At 41.1% G+C, this 19,522-nt stretch overlaps 1 protein-coding gene and 1 long non-coding RNA gene across 2 annotated transcripts; both read right to left on the reverse strand.

The window, feature by feature from the left end:
* Positions 1 to 1,836: 1,836 nt before the first annotated feature.
* On the reverse strand, positions 1,837 to 19,024 carry SREK1 (splicing regulatory glutamic acid and lysine rich protein 1). The gene is made up of 12 exons (XM_053448005.1): positions 18,838 to 19,024; positions 16,973 to 17,106; positions 11,610 to 11,737; positions 8,887 to 9,093; positions 8,359 to 8,537; positions 8,035 to 8,165; positions 7,807 to 7,912; positions 7,209 to 7,328; positions 6,527 to 6,673; positions 3,595 to 3,687; positions 2,947 to 3,070; positions 1,837 to 2,092 (listed from the first exon to the last, which is right to left on the reverse strand). The coding sequence occupies exons 1-12, from the start codon at positions 18,960 to 18,962 to the stop codon at positions 1,949 to 1,951; spliced, it is 1,638 nt and encodes a 545-aa protein (XP_053303980.1). The 5' UTR covers positions 18,963 to 19,024; the 3' UTR covers positions 1,837 to 1,948.
* On the reverse strand, positions 8,576 to 8,854 carry LOC128463245 (uncharacterized). The gene is made up of 2 exons (XR_008343156.1): positions 8,757 to 8,854; positions 8,576 to 8,723 (listed from the first exon to the last, which is right to left on the reverse strand). It is a non-coding gene; the product is annotated as an uncharacterized LOC128463245 (long non-coding RNA).
* Positions 19,025 to 19,522: the final 498 nt, after the last annotated feature.

Here is a 19,522-nt window from a genome sequence, read left to right on the forward strand (position 1 = left end):
AACTTCTGAATGATTCAGAGGAGAACTGGGTGAAAGTGTTGTTGTCAGATGAGACTAAAATCAAGCTATTTGGCCTCAACTCACCATGTTTGATGGTGGGGATGGCGTTTTTTGGGTCATAGGCAGCATTCCTCCTCTGCCAAACATGGAGGTGGAAACATTATGCTGTGGGGGTGTTTTTCTGCTAAGAGGACAGGACAACTTCACTGCATCAAAGGGATGATGGATGGGGCCATGTACTGTCAATTGGATGAGAACCTCCTTCCTCCAGCCAGGGCATTGAAAATGGGTCGTGGATGGGTATTCCAGCATGACAATGACCCAAGACACACGGCCAAGGCAACAAAGGAGTGACCCAAGAAGAAGCACATTAAGGTTCCGGAGTGGCCTAGCCAGTCTCCAGACCTTAATCCCATAGAAAATCTGTGGAGGGAGTTGAAGGTTCGAGTTGCCAAATATCAGCCTGAAACCTTAATGACTTGGGAGAGGATCTGCACAGAGGAGTGGGACAAAATCCCTCCTGAGATGTCCGCAAACCTGGTGGCCAACTACAAGAACCGTCTGACCTCTGTGATTGCCAACAAGGGTTTTGCCACCAAGTACTAAGTCATATTTTGCAAAGGGGTCAAATACTTATTTCACTGAGTAAAATGCAAATCAATTTATAACTTATTTGAAATGCGTTATTCTGGATTTTGTGGTTGTTATTCTGTCTCACTGTTCAAATAAACTTACCGGTAAAATTATAGACTGATCATGTCTTTGTCAGCGGGCAAACGTACAAAATCAGTAGGGGATCAAATCATTTTTCCCTTCACTGTAGGTTATCTGAACACTATTTTCTTTTCCTTGGATGAATGCATTTGAGTTCATAGATAATGCATGCCAGCAGACATTAAATATGATTTGGAAAACTAGACTATAGTGGAAGTGTTCAACTTTTGGCTTTGTGAACACATTGGTACGTATGAGGGACAAAATTAAGCAAAGTTAAGTGCAAAACTGATGTAACCAGTTACTCCGCAAATAGATCAGAAATGTAACAAGTCAGTTCATGTGTAATGGTTTAATGCTCACTGTAGACTGGATCACATAATCCTTAGAAGCACTTGTTCATAACACCAAACTCTGGAGAAGGCACCGAAGCTTCACTTTGTGCTCCTTTGTGTTCATTGATGAAGACTTTTTTTTTTCTTATTTAAAAACGGCTTTTGTAACATTTCCACTGGCCTAGACAAATCGCCAATACTGTACATGTGAAAACGGGTTACAATGAAACAGTCCAAATAAAACAGTACTGGGGAACAAATAATAAAAAACTAAACTAATATCTGCATAGTATACAATATAGTTCTATAGGAAAACAAAGTAACTATTACTTGCGATGTTCACAGTTAATGCATATTAAAAGCTTGGTCTGACCAGTTCAGGTGCAGCTTTTTTTTGTGCCGCAAAGTTAATCCGGTTAAAAAATTATTTACTTCATTATTAACAATCAGGTGCATCAAAAGTCCACGTGTCCTTGTAATAGCCAAGATATTACATTTTTAGAAGAAAAAAAATCTCTCCCTATAAAGAGTCCTTTACTGCCATTAAACTAGTGACCAGCAGTGCTTGTTTGTAACTTTCTTCCTTCAAACGGTGAATAAAAACACAAAACCGAAGACATTTACACAATTATACGTACTTAAGCAAATAAGCACTTTGTTACAAAAAGGTTGAGACATGATGAAAATGCTTGGTTTCTACTATAGCACAAGCTGATGTAATTTGGGACTGCAGGTCTGTCGGTCCATGGGCTATTCCAACACTGGGCCTGACCCCAATACCAAAGAACGCAGGGGTTGCGGGAATCACCGAATACCCACAGTATCGTGGAAAGCATTAACTGAACAGGAACGTAGTTTTGGCATAGTTTTTATGAAGGGTAATAAACCCAGTGCTTCCATTAAGACACTTCTGTCTTTCTTGATGGACTTTCTTTGATCAGATAGTTCCCGTTGTGCTGTGGGTTCCCTTGATTGCCGTTTTTATTTCTGTCATTTAGTTCTTCCTTTGCAGTAATCTGTTCGCCTTTTAGGTAATCCTTTTCCTACGATGATAAACATTTATGTAAGAAGCACTTCTATGATAAAACAGGGACATATTAAATGAAGATGAAAACCAGCACGGTGCCGAGGAAAATAAAAACAGGTAATATCGGTGCCGTTTTACGAGGCTCTTCCTTTCCTCATTCAGAGATTGGCTCAAAATGCAGATTTTACATATAAAGTGGCTTTAGAACGTCAAACGTCTAGAACAAAAAGTAATGTCATACATCTAACAGCCATCACTTGTGTGAAACCCTTTCAGAGAGAGTTCCACAAACTGCCAGACGCAATCCCTTAACGCTTTTCTGGGAGTTCCAATAGTTCAGCAATGATTTTTCCTGAGATAAGCGATTGGACATTTACTTTTTGTTGACCATCCCGGCACACACACTACAGAGAGACGTAGTTATAACGGTTGCACAATAATTATTTTACGCAAAATTCACTTATAAAAACTGCCTGTATTATTCAAACTTGTTTGGGTCATTGCTTAGGCAATACATTGCTTAAACATTAACACTGAAGCCGAGCAACCTACTGACCGTATTTTCCTTATCTTTACCCCCTTTATAACAACGGCTAGGAACAGTCAACAATTAGCAATGGAACTGGGATGAGAGAATGGGTAGGAATAATCATGCAGATTTTGAAAATGGGTTAAGGCAGCAGCTCCCCTGCTACACTGACACATATAATATACATGGTAAGACACCTATATTTTTGCACTGCTATTTAACAACTTTAATAATGAAATATACCCCAGCATTAACATGTATTGCACAGACAGATACAGAAGCTCCAGCAGAGTTTGCCTCCAACTTATTCGCTTTGAATCAACACCTCAGGTAGCGCTTACCCTATATTTATCAGCCACTGACTTGTCCTGATCTCTATTACTACTTTTCTTGGATGTGGAGCTCTCCCTCTCTCTTCTGCCCCCGCTGTGTTCTTTTCCTCGTTTTCTGTCTTTCTTACTTTTGCTAAGAAAATAATACACTTAGTAACATCATAAAATGAGGTAAAATCTAGGTAATTTCTGCAATAAAGTGAAGGGAGGATATGGGGTATCAATGAATAGAGGTGCTGGGTACAGGAGAAGTGAAAGAAAAAAGAAAACGAAACAATGGCTAAAGGAAGGAGGCATTTTAGCGGTGACAGTTTCCTTAAAAGAAGCAGATTCGGGATGAAAAAAAAAAAATCAGTTGAAAATCAGTTGAATGATCAGCTAAAAAACATCATGGTGCATAGATGACAACCCCTTAACTATCCCACCCTGCCATTTCACTGAATAACCCATGAGCAAAGCAAGGGAAAAAACATGAAAACAATGGTGAGTGGCTTTTAGTATCTCTCTCGCCCCTAAACCTCTTGCCTTTACTAAAGTCTTGGGTTCGTGTAAGTTGTAACTTGTTGTTCCTCCACATCACCATGCATGGTACAAAAAGCTTTATTTGATACACGTTTTTTCCCCCAATGCATTAAAGCTATAAGTGTGTAGGAGTACCTCCGAGGAGAAGGAGATCTAGAAGACCTTTTCATAGTTTTGGAACTTTTGGGAGATTTTGATAGACTTCGGCTTCTCCTCTTGCGCCTATCCCTAAAATAAAAATAGAAGATTGACAAAACATCAGTAAACCATGTATAATGTTTAAGCCAGAATACACATGGAGAACGTCATCTATACACATTGCTGTAAAAGTGAAAATGAATTGATAGAATAGCCTCTGCTTTGCCTGACAAACTCCTATAGAAGAGAAAATTAAAGGGGGAAGTCCCATGCATAAAATACAGCAATAGTCTCCCTCACTGCCTTCCTTACGATCCTTCAGACTTATCTTCCTCTCCCATCGCTTTACTAAAGTCTCTCACCTCCGTGAGTCCCTTTCCTGGCTGCCTGTGCGCTTCAGGATTCAATTCAAAACCCTATGGCTGTCAAAGGTCTTCGTGGCGGCTCCCCCACTTACATCTCCTCACTCATCTCCAGAGACACTTCTACCCGGACTCTCCGACATATGATGATCTTCTGTCCACTGCTCTGATTTCTACTTCGCATACCTGCTTACAACATCTCTCAAGGGCTGTCCCCCATCCTCTAGAACAGGTGCGTCCAACCTGCGGTCCTCCAGCTGCTGCAAGACTACATCTCCCATAATGCTTTCGGCTAAGGGGCTGGCTGAGGAGGATGGGAGATGTAGCCCTGCAGCAGCTGGAGGGCCGCAGGTTGGATGCCCCTTCTCTAGAATATCCTTTTCTGGCTTATCAGACTCTCTACTTTACTTCCATCCTTAAAAAAATACCAACTAACACATTAACTCTCTTATTCTCACCTAACTCAACTTTTATAGTTCCTCTCCTTCTTTACGACTAGAAATAGCATTACTTAAATAGCGTTTACAAAGAGGGGCACTCATATGTTTTATAATTTACCCTAACTGCTCCTTTTTTTCTGTAAGTTCAAATTGTTATGTTTTGCACTACTTGTTATGTCCGGTTTACCGAATGTAAATCATAATACATAGACCTTTCTTAGCGAGTGGCATTCTATCATTTATCATCGGCAGTATCCCAACGAGTCAAGCGGTTTGACTTGTAGCTTGTGCTCAGATAATACAACTAGAAGACCTACAAATGGCTAATATGCGGCTGCATTAAAACATTTTATTCTGCAAAAAAACAGAACATATTTCAAAAATAGTGTGGTTTCCTTTTTTTTGTTAAAGTACTACAATTGGTGGGATTTCCCATTTCAAGTTACCCACCACGTGGGGATGGAGTCTACTCCAAGAAGAGAGGGATATGGCCTGGACTAGCTACCGCTGCATATTCACATGTTGGATGAATGGATTATTCCAATGAAAACACTGGTGGGCCCGTGGGGCATTTAGCTCAACACTTCTTACAAAAATACACCAGGGCTTGACAAATTTGTTGTGAATCTAGGCGCCAGGTAAAAAAGTTAGGAGCCAGGATTTTTTAAACTAACAGTTGGTCAGGAGGGATCTGATCATCATCAGCCCACTTACTAAACTCACAGCGTTTGACCTGGAAGCACCCTGGACTTTCAGGTCAGTGCTGTTTGTTTTTTTTTTTTAAATTAATTTTTTTTCATTTTTTTTTTTAACTCTTTCGATGCTGATGTTCCATTGGAGCACAGCATTGACAGATATTTAGTCCCCACAAGCTTGTGGGGACAAATGTTAACCCCTGCAATGCCACAAATGTGTCATACACAATTGTGGCATTGAAGGGGTTAACGCTGCACTGTCGCTCTCATGGAGTGATCAGGCAGCAGGGGGGTGTTGGGGCTGGTCTCCACACTCATGGCGAGACCAAAGAACCCTCTCACCCTGTCCCTGAAGCTGCCTCTGGCAGCTGGGAAGCAATTGCTGGTCTATAGACCAGCCACTGCAGGGGGAGTCTATGATGACTGCTGTAGGCTTCTATGCCTACAGGAATCATCAAAGGGCTTGTGGGGGCTCGTTTTTTTGCTGTTGCTGGTCTGCCTGGGCTTCCAGGCAGACCACCGGCAGCAGAGCCCCTTACAAAACGGGAGTTAACCCCTAAAACGCCTCAAACGCTGCACTGTCGCTCTCAGGGAGCGATCAGGCGCGGGGGGGGTGTTGGGGCTGGTCTCCACACTCATGTGGAGACCGAAGAACCCTCTCCCCTGTCCCTGAAGCTGCCTCTGGCAGCTGGGACTCAATTGCTGGTCTATGGACCAGCCATTGCAGAGTGAGTCTCTTTGATGACTGCTGTAGGCTTCCATACCTACAGGAGTCATCAAAGGGCTTGCGGGGGCTCGTTTTTGCTGTTGCTGGTCTGCCTGGGCTTCCAGGCAGACCACCAGCAGCAAAGCCCCCAAAACGGGAATTAACCCCTAAATGCCCTTCGCGGCATTGAAGGGGTTAACGCTGCGCTGTCGCTCCCATGGAGCGATCAGGCAGCTGGGGGGTGTTGTGTCAGGTCCCCACACTTGTGTGGGGACCCAATCAACACACAAACCCCTTCCCTGAGGCTGCCTGTGGCAGCTGAAAACACGAGTGCTGCTTTTCCAGCAACCGCGTTTTCAGCCTACAGGCTCACTCCGTGGGAGTGATCTCAGGCTCGGGGGCGGGCTCGGAGTGGCTGTGCTGTCTGCCCAGACTTCTGGGCAGACAGTAGCGCCCCCGTGTGGTGACTAAGCCTCTTACATCCACAATTTTTTCTGGATGTAAGAGCCTGACAAAACCTAGGCGCCAGGACAAAATTCTCTGTCGCCATGGCGACCTGGCGCCTGGGATTTGTCGAGCCCTGAATACACGTTACATAATGCTTTAAATATATATTTATATATATGCGTATAAACCTTTATAATACATGTATCTGTATTGGCACATGTGATACATAGATTTCTCCACAATTCTATTCACATTGGTAAATCAGCAGCGAGTGCTAACCTGCTAACACTGCGAGACCTCCGGACAGAGTGCCGGCTTTTGGATGGGCTTCTAGACCGCTTCTCTTTTCTTCTTTTATCATTTTTATCCTTTATCTTTTCTTTTTCCTTAACTTTGCTTTTGTTTTCTCTGTCTTTCTTCTTATCTCTGTTATAGAAAGAACATTGGATATATCATTCAAACAGTATATACCAGGGAAACAATCTACCCATGCCCCAAATGGCACAAGCCAACAGCACCATTATGTACAGGAGGCCCATTGGTTTGTTCAGATTACCAAGTAAATGAGATGGGGGCTGATTGGCTGGCGAGCTTACTTAGTTCTTCAGAAACGACTGTAACAGAACGCACACACAATAACATTTTAAATTATATATATATATATATATATATATATATATATATATATATATATATGATCTGCATCAACGAGGCTGAGAGGTAGGCACATTCTGGCATGACGTTGGAGCACTTTTGGTGTGTACGGTTACTCTGATTTACACCTTTTCAAAAAGATTTTTTGACTTTTGACTTTTATATACAGCTAATGAATAGGTTTTTTTTATTTTATTTACAGTAATGAACTACGGTAATAGGGCACTGAGTTATGCATGGCCATTTTGCAAGGGTCACACATGCCTCATAATTTACAAATCAGAAAAAAATCTATTGAAGTGAATACCTGGAGCGTGAACGGCTTTTTGACCTGCGGCGATCTTTTGATTTTGATCTTTTCTTGTGAGGACTTTTTGATCTCCTTCGTTCCTTATGACTGGATCGTGACCGGTTACGTGATTGGCTTCTGTAGGAAACATTTTATAGAGAATTTTAAAAGAACAGTTCTGTAAAATCTTTGGCAAGGGTGTGAGAAGTGTAGCTAACATTAAGCTAACAGCCTGGCTGTAACCCGCAAAGTGTTTCTATCTGAAAACTAAGCCATGTCCATTTTCTTCAGCACGGCGGAGTATGTTGCGTCAGGGTTCAATTCTGATCTGCGAGTGCATAGAGACTGCGGAGCCGCATTAGGTGTCACGGCCAGGGGAGTAACGGCCATCAGGAATGCGGATATCCGCACCATTGAGAGATTTGCAATGAAATTTAAGCACTTTCAGAATATATTGACTGTATAGAATAGAATACAGAAAAGTGCAGCTGTCCAATGCTCCATCCAAAGCAGCTAGAGCCGTCTGTCAAGGGACTTCTCCCAACGACCTGCTCATACTGTACCTTGGTACAGGGGTGCGTTCAATTTAAAGTAGCTACATCATAGTGTCATATACCGGTGTTTTGAATGCGATCTTTTCCTCCTTGATCGAGATTTTGAACGGGAACGTGATCGTGTTTTTGAGAGTTTCTGATTTAACTTATCAACAGGCTTTCCAGTCTCTGTAAAGAGAAACAATAATGTCAAACTCAATCATAATCACAAAACAATAAGCATTAACATTTAATAAGACACGGAACTTGTTACATTATACACAAAATTAGAAGAAGGGGTAAAGATATACCTGGCTCAATAGCTTCTGATATTAATGACTGGGCTTCCCGGACACGCTTCATCACCTCTTCTAGCTCCTTAGCAGCTGCTTGAGGTGTTAACTCAGGTGGTTTGACTATTGCATTATTTGAGTGGTTTATCCTTGAAATGGAGAACAAGATTGCATTTTAAAACAAAGACACTGAGTACAATTACATCTAGAAAGTTAGAAAAAAGTTTTTTAGTAAGACATTTATGGCATATGGGATACTGGCTGTAAAAACCTACAGTACTCTTGAGCCAAGCATTACTTTTAATTAGAATTAATGGCACTTGAATTGATATGAATACATACTTGAGAGGCCTGTCCCCAAACATAACTCCATTGAACGCGAGGGCTCTTGCCACAGAATTCTGGTCTGAAAACTCTACAAAAGCAAACCGCGTGGGCTGCGTCTCGTCCCCTGCCATGCGGACGAAGCGAACATCTCCTACTTGCTTAAAGAACTCAAGCAGCTGTTCTGCGGTAGTGGTCTGAAAGACAAAGTTTAAAAACACCGTTTATAAAAAAAAAAAAATAAAAGAAGCTTCTTTCACAACCACATTAATATTAGGAAGGAAAAGGTATAAAAGCTAAGTTCACCATGTTTTAGTTATTTACTTTTACAACAAAGTACAATGCACAAACCTAAAACAATTTCATGGGTCTGGAAGTCCCATCTACAGGGAGTCCACATTTGACTGTTAAAACACAGATCGCTAATCTAATCCATCGTCTAGGACACCGTGATTGGTTTACAATAACTATGTCTATACATGTACTATACCCTTATTCAAGATAAATCTGCATTTTGCCTGCAGACCAACAGAAAGAAAATCTTACCTGGGAATTTAGGTTTCCAACATAAATCGTCCTCCTAATTTCATCAACCTTTGTCGGATCTACATTACCCATCAAAGGTGGCTGAGTCAGGTCAGCAAGGGTATTGATGGTGGATGTTAAGGCCGGAATTACCGGGGTCAGAGAAGGTAGAACAGGTTCCAGCTGTGTTGGTAATGTTGCTGCCAATGTTGTAAATGGAACACTTAGCTGTCGAAGAAAATTTCAAGGGTGTGTTTACAGTGGCAATGATCGTGGTCAGAATATACAAATACGTGGCATGTACACGTTGCAATAAATAATGGAAATTGAGAGTAATAGCCTTCCATAAAAGTTTGACCTTGACCAGCAAATATAAAGGGGTACTCCCCCTACCCTCGAGTACCCAGCAGAGTCAAAAAAAATCAAGATGTAAAACAGTGGCACCCTCTACCACATGGTAAGTAGATACCAAATTATATTTCTTGCACTTTATTACTAATGGAGAAAAGGAGGGCAATGTCCATTATGAAGTTACACTGCTTGGTAGTAACACTCTTGGCTTGTGCTTTGGGTCTTTGCTAGGTGATGGTGGCTTATCCTAGGTATGTGAGAAAGGGCAAGGAATGTATTTTACCAGAAAAAAACAGTAAGACATGAAGTTAAATAGTTGGCAAACATGGAATTTCCCTGTAGTTTGTACACATTCAATACCCGTAAAAAGCATTAATCTTCTGACAAAGCTTATCTTCTCCTACACCTGTAGCGGTCATGACAAGAGTAGCAGCTCATTCAACACAACAATATACTTCGTGATAACAGCTGGCAGCAGATAAGCTCCATAAAAAGAAACAGAACGGTCTACTTTGACTACACCCATTGCTCAACTTAATACAAGCAATTCAAACAAAACCCATGATCATATCCAAGGCCGTCACCCAGATAGAAGATCAGCTTCCAGATTCCTTAAAGGAACGGTCAAACCATCGTTTTTTCACCTCGATAAGGGCGTTTGTTCACGCCAAAACCGGTCAGTGTTTCCAGAAATAAAGAGAACTGTTTTTGACTATTATTCTGGCCGAGTTTTCTGCTTTTCATCATATTCATGATTGAGGGTGATACATTTGTATCCAGTGACTACCTACTCCTCTGTTTCCCCTGTCTCTCTCATTGAGAGCTTTTTGCATAAGTAGGATAACAGAACAATTTAACAGAAACAAGAGGTGAGGAGGGCCCTGCTCAAAGGAGCTTACAATCTATGAGGATTTAGACTAAATAACACAAGGTGAAAGTGTCACTGTTAGGGATGGACCAGCCACACTGGTAGATGGGAGGAAGAGCGTTAACGTGTAAGTTCCTGGGGGTCCTTAAAGTCCTTTGAAGGACCAGAAAGCAGGGAAAAGATAGGCTGGAGGAGGGTATTCCAGAGGGTAGAGAGCAGCCCTTGAGAAATCTTGTAAGCCTGCATGAGAACTACAAATCAGAAACAGAGGACAGATGAAAAGCACAACCAGACATGAGTGTATTTAGAGATGAGTGAGGAGATGTAAGTAGGGGAACCGCCATGAAGAGAGAGCAACCAGAGAGAGAGAGCAACCAGAGAGGAGATTGAGAGGCGTTAGTAAAACAATGGGTAAGAGTATAGACCATGATGGATTGTAAAGGGGCAAGAGGCATGTGATAGAGACCAGTGAAAATAGAGCTAGAAAGACAGGAGATAAGGGCATGAACAAGAACTTCAGTTGCATCTTGTGTTAGGAAGGGAAAATGCAGGTCATGAGATTTTTTTTAAAAAACCCCATAATGGATGCCAGATGAACGCATTATTAACAGTGAGGGAAATTGATGAGTAAATGTTAGCATTGGAGAGAGGGGGAAAGAAGTTTGGTTTTAGAGAGATTAAGTGTTAGATCGTGTAACCAACTGCCTTGCCTTTGGATGTATGCATGATTCCTAAGAGGCAGGGAGATCAGGAGTGTTATCTGCATAATACAGGGTAAACGGGGAACATGAGGGGTCCTAGAACTGAGCATTGTGGTACCCCCAAACGATACGAGGAAGGGGAGAGAAAGTGTTAGTGGAAAAGGGGACGTTGCAGGTGCGATCAGAAAGGTAGGGTGTGTGAGAGAAGTGGCACAGAAACCAAGATAGGGACACGTTTGTAGAAAAGAGTGTTCCACAGTGTCAAAAGCAGCAGAAAGGTCCAATCATTGGCACTGAGTAGTGGCCCTTAGATTTAGTCACGAGAAAATTAGTAACTTTAGTAACTTTGACGAAATACAGATTGGAGAGGGTCAAGTAAAGAATTGTAATCGAGAAACTTAGTTGATGTATATAATCCATTCAAGAAGCTTGGAGGGCAGAGGAAGTAAAGGGATGGGACAGTAGTGGGAAAGAACAGCAGGGTCCAGTGAGGGTTCTTTCAAGGTAGGAGTTATAGTAGCATGCGTGAAGGAGGATGACACAGAACCAGTAGAAAAGGAAAGATTGAAGATAAAACAAAAGCAGTTAAGAGAGACTGGGTAAGATTAGAGGGAACAGGATTGAGGGGAATCGGGGTTGGGCAAGAGGAATGGAGAAGAGCAGAAACCTCATCAGGTGATGAGAACAGGTATGGATACATGTATTAGCTGGGCCAGAGGATGGTATACAACAGCAATGCGTAAATCAAGGTGCCAATGAATAGCCGAATATTGCACAACTGCTCCATTCAGGGATAAACACTTTGTATAACTTTCAGTACTTACAGATGCTAAGGGAGATGGCGTCGGAGTTGGAGTTGGAATAGGAAGCAGACCTGCCCCAGGGAGCAGGCTAGATAATGGAGTAGCAGGAGCCAAGAGGGAGAGGGCCTTCGTTTCTTCTGGTATCTTACCTGCAGAGGCAATTTCAAGGTATTAGAACTGGAAAACGTGTGATGTTGGTAATACATTTGATTTTAATAACCCTGGTACTATGCAAAACAAAAAACAAAAAACGAACTAAAAAGAACCTTAGTAAGAAAGAATAATAAACTGATCTTTTGTCTCCCATCCTAATTTATCAATCTGCCCTACAAGGAAAAACAAAAGTGAGCAAAACTTCAAATAATTAAATCTCAATAATGGAACGTTATGTTAAAACTGAATAGACAATTATTTAACACTTTGAGCTATGGGTCACCTGTACTGGAAACTTAAGGTTCATGAACCAAACGATATCAAGCATGGAGGCTTTTCCCAGGACGGAGTTTTCACGGTGATCGAAAGTTGTGTTACACATGACAACCGTTCGTGTTGGCTGCATCACTAATAGCACACAGAACATCAGATACAGAAAAGAAGAACATTTTTTAAAGTTTAATCCCCAGATATTGCAAATTACCAATTTAAAAAAAAAAAACACACAAAAAAGGAAAAAATATATAAGAAAATGGGAGAAAGAAAACAAGTGCTACATATGATTACTTTCCTCTCCAGAAAATTTAAATTTTTCCTTTGGTTAAATGGCACAAAGTTTTTGTGATGAAGTCAAACCTTCACTGTTAAAGATGTACAGGTGTCTGCTTAAAACCCATACAAATATCACTTAAACCTGCTAAGGGGAACAACCTCCAGTAACTGCTGTCTTAAATCGATAGTCTGCCTATTTTGAACTCCAGGAGCAAAAGGTTAGACAGCATTTTTTATTATCCTAATGTATTACATTAATGGAAATCTGTTGGAAAGAAGTATGTTTGATCCCTTTTTTATGTAAATTATCTGAACTTTCTTGAAGCACCCGGAATGTCTTTTTGTCATAGCTGTGCCTGTTCTATGTATATCATCACTTAATTCTAGTCCTGTTAGCTTGATGGCGGCATGTTGTGCCACTGAGCAGGACTGACGGCAGCAGTGTACCCCGTCACTAGGGGGAAAAAAAGCACAAACGCAGAGGATGCTGCCAACTCCCCTGCAGTCAGAAAAACCTTCTGCCTTCTTTAAATGATGGCAGCAGCAATTCCCTCTTCAGATTACTAGCGGATGTTCAGGCGTTTTAGATTCCATCGCTTTCAAAAGTTTGGGAGAAGGGGACTGGTGGTTCTATGTAATCATTCCAAACCCAAATCTAACATTAGCAAAGAACTCTACTAATATTAAGAAAACTATTAGCATTGGCCTTCGTGACCACGCAATTAAATGGGACACAAAAGAATCTTCCACTTTCACAGCTGCCCAAGGCCTGCTCCAGCACTGTTTTCATGGTGAATGCATTTTACTACATGCACGTCAGTGTAGGCACTGCTTACTTACAAGTGTTAGAAAATAATTTCACTTTCTGCACATGCTCAGGATCACTCCCAGCTTAATCAATGAAAGTGGCAAGCAATCGGATCAATATCTGAACACTGACTTTAACGGGAATGCTACAGAGCATGTGCCGGAAGTAAGTTTAAATGCAACAGAAGTCTAATTTTCTATCTTCAATAACAGAACTCAAGAAAAAACAGCTAATGGACTCTTTAAAATAAAAGGGGGACAATGAAACCAACAAAAAAAGATAGTATTTTAGGGAGAAAAACACTACTGTAAAATGTCAATGTTATCTAAAAACAAATTTGTTTCAAAAAAATAGAACTGCATGTGTAAAGTATTGGGAAAACATCAAAAGTCTATAAACGGCTGTAACATTTAATTACATTAAATCTAATAATATATCTAAATATATATATTATTCCTCCTAACAGATACTGCCTCCAAACCGGACACAGCAGTTTAAAATCTAAATGTTAATATGCAGTTTATTTAGCTTTTGACATTGTAATGTGCAATAACTTTTAACCCACATGCCCCCCGACATGACAGCACAGCACTCCCACCTCGCTTTGTGGCTCTGGGTAGCTGAGACTGAATAATGCGACTCAATAGGTTAGTTTTCCAATATGAAGACCCACTCTGCAGTGCGAGGGAATGGCTAGACAGGAGCAAGCATTGCTATGGACAATACAGACCAGCAATCTTCCCCAACCTGCTATAAATGAGGAGATAAGGTAGCAGACAGGGTGCAGGGAGACTTATTACATCATGTCACTAAGCGTCTGCTGAACAGGAAACTGTATAATGGGACTTGCTTTTAGGATTGTGAGATAATAGCCTCGTGGGAAACAACCCATGAACTAGCCCTATAGGACCCTATCTTTGCTGCTAGTACACTTTTAATGCTAAAAAGTACATATGTAAGCCCTGATTTCTCATAAGGTTGAGCTAAGTGAGTGGGCACTAACGTGAAAACCTGCAGAGGGCCACAGCTGTATTAAGTTTACTTGAGTGTAGCATTCAATTTCACATTTTATGTCAGGTATAATTAAAACAAATACATCTCTGGGTCCACAGATATTTTCTTATTTCTAGCCATATCTCTACACCACACTTACCTAACATATATATTATATAGAAAAAGGGAACATAGAAACACAGAATGTGATGACAGATAAGAACCATTCACTCCATCTACTCTGCACACACACAAGCAAAATTACAGGAGCAACAGCAGACAAACATATCACCATCTCTACGATTTAACACCCACTCTGTAAATAATACAGATTTTCACACGGAGCTGTGATTACACGCAGTGCCAGGAGTCAGAAGATTTTTACATCCAGCCAGACAATAAGGCACGCGAGTTGTCGTCATCAGACATTTCATACACCAGTTGTTCTAGATTAAAGGGGATTTAATGTTAAACACAAAGGCTTGTGTATATAAAATGATCTGCTTATGAGTTTGCCTGCATTTAATCGTTATTTTAAGTAACACATATTTAAAGGTAGTTAAGCTCCCCAGGTTATGGTGCAGCTTTTACTTATATACACACACACACACACACACACACGTGTATGTATATATTATATACACACACATCTGTATTTAAACACAGAACAAGGAAGTTATTTGGGATCCAAACAAAATACAATTTTAGCAAAAGTAGACATTGGTAATGAATTAGATATTGATTAAAACAAAAGGAAAAAAAACAAAAAATAATAAAAAAAACAAAAAACACACAGAGACAGGGCGTCCATCTTCGGCAGTCAGACTCCGAGCTCATCCTCACATGAAGGTTTCCCTTGACGGCTGGTTTAGTGGCATGGCAAACTGTGCCTTACTCAAGCAAGTGTAACAGGTCTGCCTTGGCCAGGCTAGTCATCTAGTAATGCACATATATCACATAGGAAAAGAAAAAAGAAAAAAAAAAAAAAAAGAAAAAAAAAACATACAAAACCAAATTGTTAAAATTCATCTAATTTTGAGATGTGGAAATAACAGAAAATTAAGTGTCTAAACACTAAATATATATGACCTTCAGAGTCTGAAGTGTCATTCGCACAGGGAACACAGGTAACAAGTATTTTGTTTTTTAGGCAAGCATAATTTATACATAATCCCCACATTTTCAGTTGAATGCATCATTTATTTTGTAGGAAGTACAGCTTGGGGCCTTAATGCAGTTCTACATACAGTCACTCGGTGGCTCCAAATAAAATGAAAGATAATTTAGGTACCCGTGGCAAGAACTAGCGTTACTGGGGAATGCGCGGCAGTGGAAAACATGTCCTTTCTTCCCGTAATCAAAGTAATAAACAGGAAGGGCATAATATTCTGGCAGAAATTGGGATAAACCAATCAATTAAATAAATTTAGTAAATTTGGCTCAGTTCACATACAATGAGTCAGAACAGCAAACCCAGTGAATAGCTCTAACAAAATACATATCGGCATCTTAAAGTGATTTAAGATACAGTAACAGATTTTAATCATGGTAACAAAAGTGAAGTGGTTTCGGGGGGGGGCTATGCCCGACACCACATGGTGCCTTCATTTACAGAACATCTGACGCCAAAGACAAAGGCGCCACATTAGGTCTGCGGTGGGTGTTTTTGTTCATAATAACTGGAGACCTTTGAGCAACAAAGATCCCTTTATACCACATAATGTTATTCTCTTCCCACGGTGCTGGGTCATTTAAATACACAAATTTTAATGTAATAAAAGGAAAAAAGAAAAGGCTTCTAACTTCATATAACAGTCCTATGCTGCCCTGCAACTTCTCAGGACAAAATACACTGTGTGTTCAAAGAAGCCCTCTTCAACACCGACTGGCAGAGGCTAGACGAGTACACCGCGGGTTAGCCCGATAATGAAGTGTGACTGTAAAACCCGCATAAGCCATAGTCAGTAATGTAACGCCACACGTGCCATCTGTAACCTTTATGCCACTGCGAGGGAACAGCAGTCATAGGGGGACACAGACACAGTTTTGGCATGTTTTCCTTAATTATTCTAGAAGGGAGTTTTGCAGCATCTGGATTATTAACAAAATGCAGCAAAGATTTAGTTTTTTTCTTTTGTATTAAGAAAGCCTGCTTAGTGACAAAATAGTCATAAAATGCTGTACTTGCCGACAACATCAATAAATGCGTAACAAAAGCAACATGCCAGTACACATGGTGCTGATTAACAGGGATTTCATTATTTCTTAATAGATTTCTAAATGTGACATTTTAGTTAATCGTTGGAAGCCACAAACTGCCCCAAACATTACTTGCCGACCGCTTTACCACAAACAAAAGGCATCGGGAGCTTAGCATTTAAGCATCTGTCATAATGAGAAGACTTCAGAGGTAATGCAGGGATCAGACATGCAAAACCATCCCCTCAATCAGGGCTTTTAAGATAAATGAGATAAAATGTGTCCTTTTAAATCTGTAGGGCAGCATTCACTGGACTTTAACTATATCTTGCCTTTAAAATCTGGGGAGGTTATGATAACACAAACAGGAAAACTGAAAAAGGAGAAGAATTCGCTCAACAGAAATTTAATTGCCTCGCAGGTTAATGCGTTTCCACCAATCAAATGACTTACAGAATCTAAGAAATAGTTTGAGATTTTAGAAATGACGTCACTAAACAACAAAGTTTACAAAACCAACCCCTTTAAAGACTTCAGGATATAAATCTCATACCCTCTATTCCCTAAATAACAATCCCAAATGTACCCGATCATTCTCTGCCGCGCATGAAAGATGCGCCAGTTATCAGCGTGCATTTAAGAGGAATTGAGTACAGAAACCAACACGAGGAATACCAACCTTCTGCACATGGAACAACTATCAGAGCTCTGTCAATAAAAACCGTGTTAGTTAGATGCTGGGCCACACCGACACTTGAAGAGTCACGATACTTAATATAACATACTTTGGAGGAAAAAGCAAGGGGTGCATTGCTGAAAAATAAAAAGAAGCACAATTAGTGTTTGTGACACAGTTACACAGACATTATTCTTTTAATAATTATTTCATTGAATTTGTCCCGCTTAAGAGGGATAGGAAATAGATGTATATGAACAGTGAAAAAATAATCAGACCCCAATTATACTGTAGATAAAATGCATCAGGCAACTAAGCGGGTAATAGTACCCTACTAACTAAACAAAGTACTTTCTGCTTACTGTCCCTCTGCGTAGTTCACGTGTCCCCAGCCCCATATAATTACATATGGTAAGACACGGAGTAAAATGCAGATAAACAGCTGCACAAAGCACCCTCGCTCCTTCCGTTCCAGCAGTGAACCATTAGAATCCCCCTTAGAAACGCCATTCCCGGTCACTGTGATTTAAGCGTGTAAACCGCTGTCTCATTCATAATCCTTTACAGCGAGGCATTGGCAACAGAGGGACAGTAAACATTCACAGTAACGTTACAATCGACAAGACGGATTGCTGCCAGTGAAACAGATTCTTATATTTGTTGGTGTTCTTTAACGTTTCTAATCCTTTAGCAGGAAGAATAAAATCGCATCTGCTATGGGTTATTTGCTATGCATTCAGTTGACAGTTTGTGGAACAGTACCTTTAAGAATCAAATTATCCCACTGTATTTACTAATAAAGCAAAGCTGTCTGAATTTGTAATCTACATGAGAAGAGATAAATAGCAGGAAAGTATTAAACATTTTGTACAATAAAGTGGAATCAAGCTGCTTTTACATTAACAAAAAAATGCATTCTGATGACGTGTTACTAGCCCACTAGCCACTGCAAGTACACAATGGGGAAGCTGCAGCGAACACTTCAGAGTCCAAATTCTCTACCTGCACAAAACAGAACGCGTTAAACTAATGCTGTTCGCTGATTGTCTAGAACGTCAATGCTCGGAATATGTAGGTATGCATAGAGCGATCTAGAAAGTCTATATGACTAATCTTACTAAATACGACAATCGTTTCCTGCAAGACGACGGGGGGTTTCACGGCTACGAAGCACCCAAATTAATACAGCCTGGTTTCTGAGACTTTCCAGCCCAAAACAGCTTTATAGACAGATCTATATGCAATATATATATATATATATATATATATATCCGTGTATGCTGAGCGCACACTATATACACAGACCCTCCGCATTGGTTTCTGACAAGCAGTCTCCTCGCATCGTATAAATAAAATGTAGAAACCGAGAATACGATCAAGGTTTCGACTTACAGCGTAATAACATCAAACACGTGACATGAAGGACATGTTGTATGAAGCGCAGCTTCACAGTAAATGGGGTTCAATGAGCAAAGCAGTGCTAACGCGGACTAAGCTGCTCGAAGCACTTTAGGGGTCTATTTACTAAGGGGGAGTTTGCAGGGGAATCTTGTTTCACCTTCTTGACTTCACTTTATGTTATGAACGGACAGCCCCTTCTGCTGCTGGCCTGTATAATGTATAGTTAAACCAGCATGATTTCTCCGGGCTCCTTACACACTGAATTATGCATTATACAGGGCCAGCTCAGCCATTCTCGCTGTACAAATTCCAGTCACAGAAAAGAAGCCGTTATATAGTAAACAGACTGCTAAGCCTGTCCCTCATTCCCGCACCTCCGCTATTTCTCTGCTATTTGCCCTCCTCTTTGCCAATACTACCCTATAATAAAACCCACCCCCTTCTCCCACTAGGCCTCCCACACTCACTCGGGTGGATAGAGCCGCAGCTCATCGATGTCCCCTAAGAAAGAGAATAACGTTCGCATCTGTTCGCTGGTAACGACGGCGGACAGGTTGGTGACCTGGATCACCGACGTCTGGCCGCAGCTCATGGCTGAGAGGAATACAGTACAGAGAGGTCGGAACCACAAGCACAGCACCGCTTCTACCACAGAGATAAGGCACTGATAGAATGGCACCGGAAACTGAGTAGCCGCTCTGTCTCATCCGAATACTTCTATTGCTGCCCCCAAGAGGCCACAGTGCTAACGACACCATGAAACCTAACGAAGACATTCTGCGAGTGGAGGACCGCGGCGCCCAGTGACCTTGTTGCCGTTAGGGAACCTTCACAAATCCTATTAATGTAGCAGGATATGCATTTACTGCTCGTCTTGTAATTCCACACAGAAAATGCTACATCAGGAACCACAGGATCTCCCCTTTTGGTGTCTGAAAGGGGCTCTGAGCAGACATTTGCCTCGTTTGAAGCAAATATGTAAAAAAAAAAAAAAAATAAAAAAAAATCTCCCATCATGGCCCTATCTCTGCCCCTCTCCCTACAGCTTGTGTCTTAACCCCATTCCCTGTAGGCTGTGAGTGTGCGAGCCGGGCCCACTTTACCTCATGTACCGGTTTCTCTTAGTCTGCCGGTTCTAGTTCTGTCACCGCG

Source organism: Spea bombifrons, chromosome 1 (genome assembly GCF_027358695.1).
Source record: "Spea bombifrons isolate aSpeBom1 chromosome 1, aSpeBom1.2.pri, whole genome shotgun sequence".
In the NCBI taxonomy this organism is placed as follows: Eukaryota; Metazoa; Chordata; class Amphibia; order Anura; family Pelobatidae; genus Spea; species Spea bombifrons.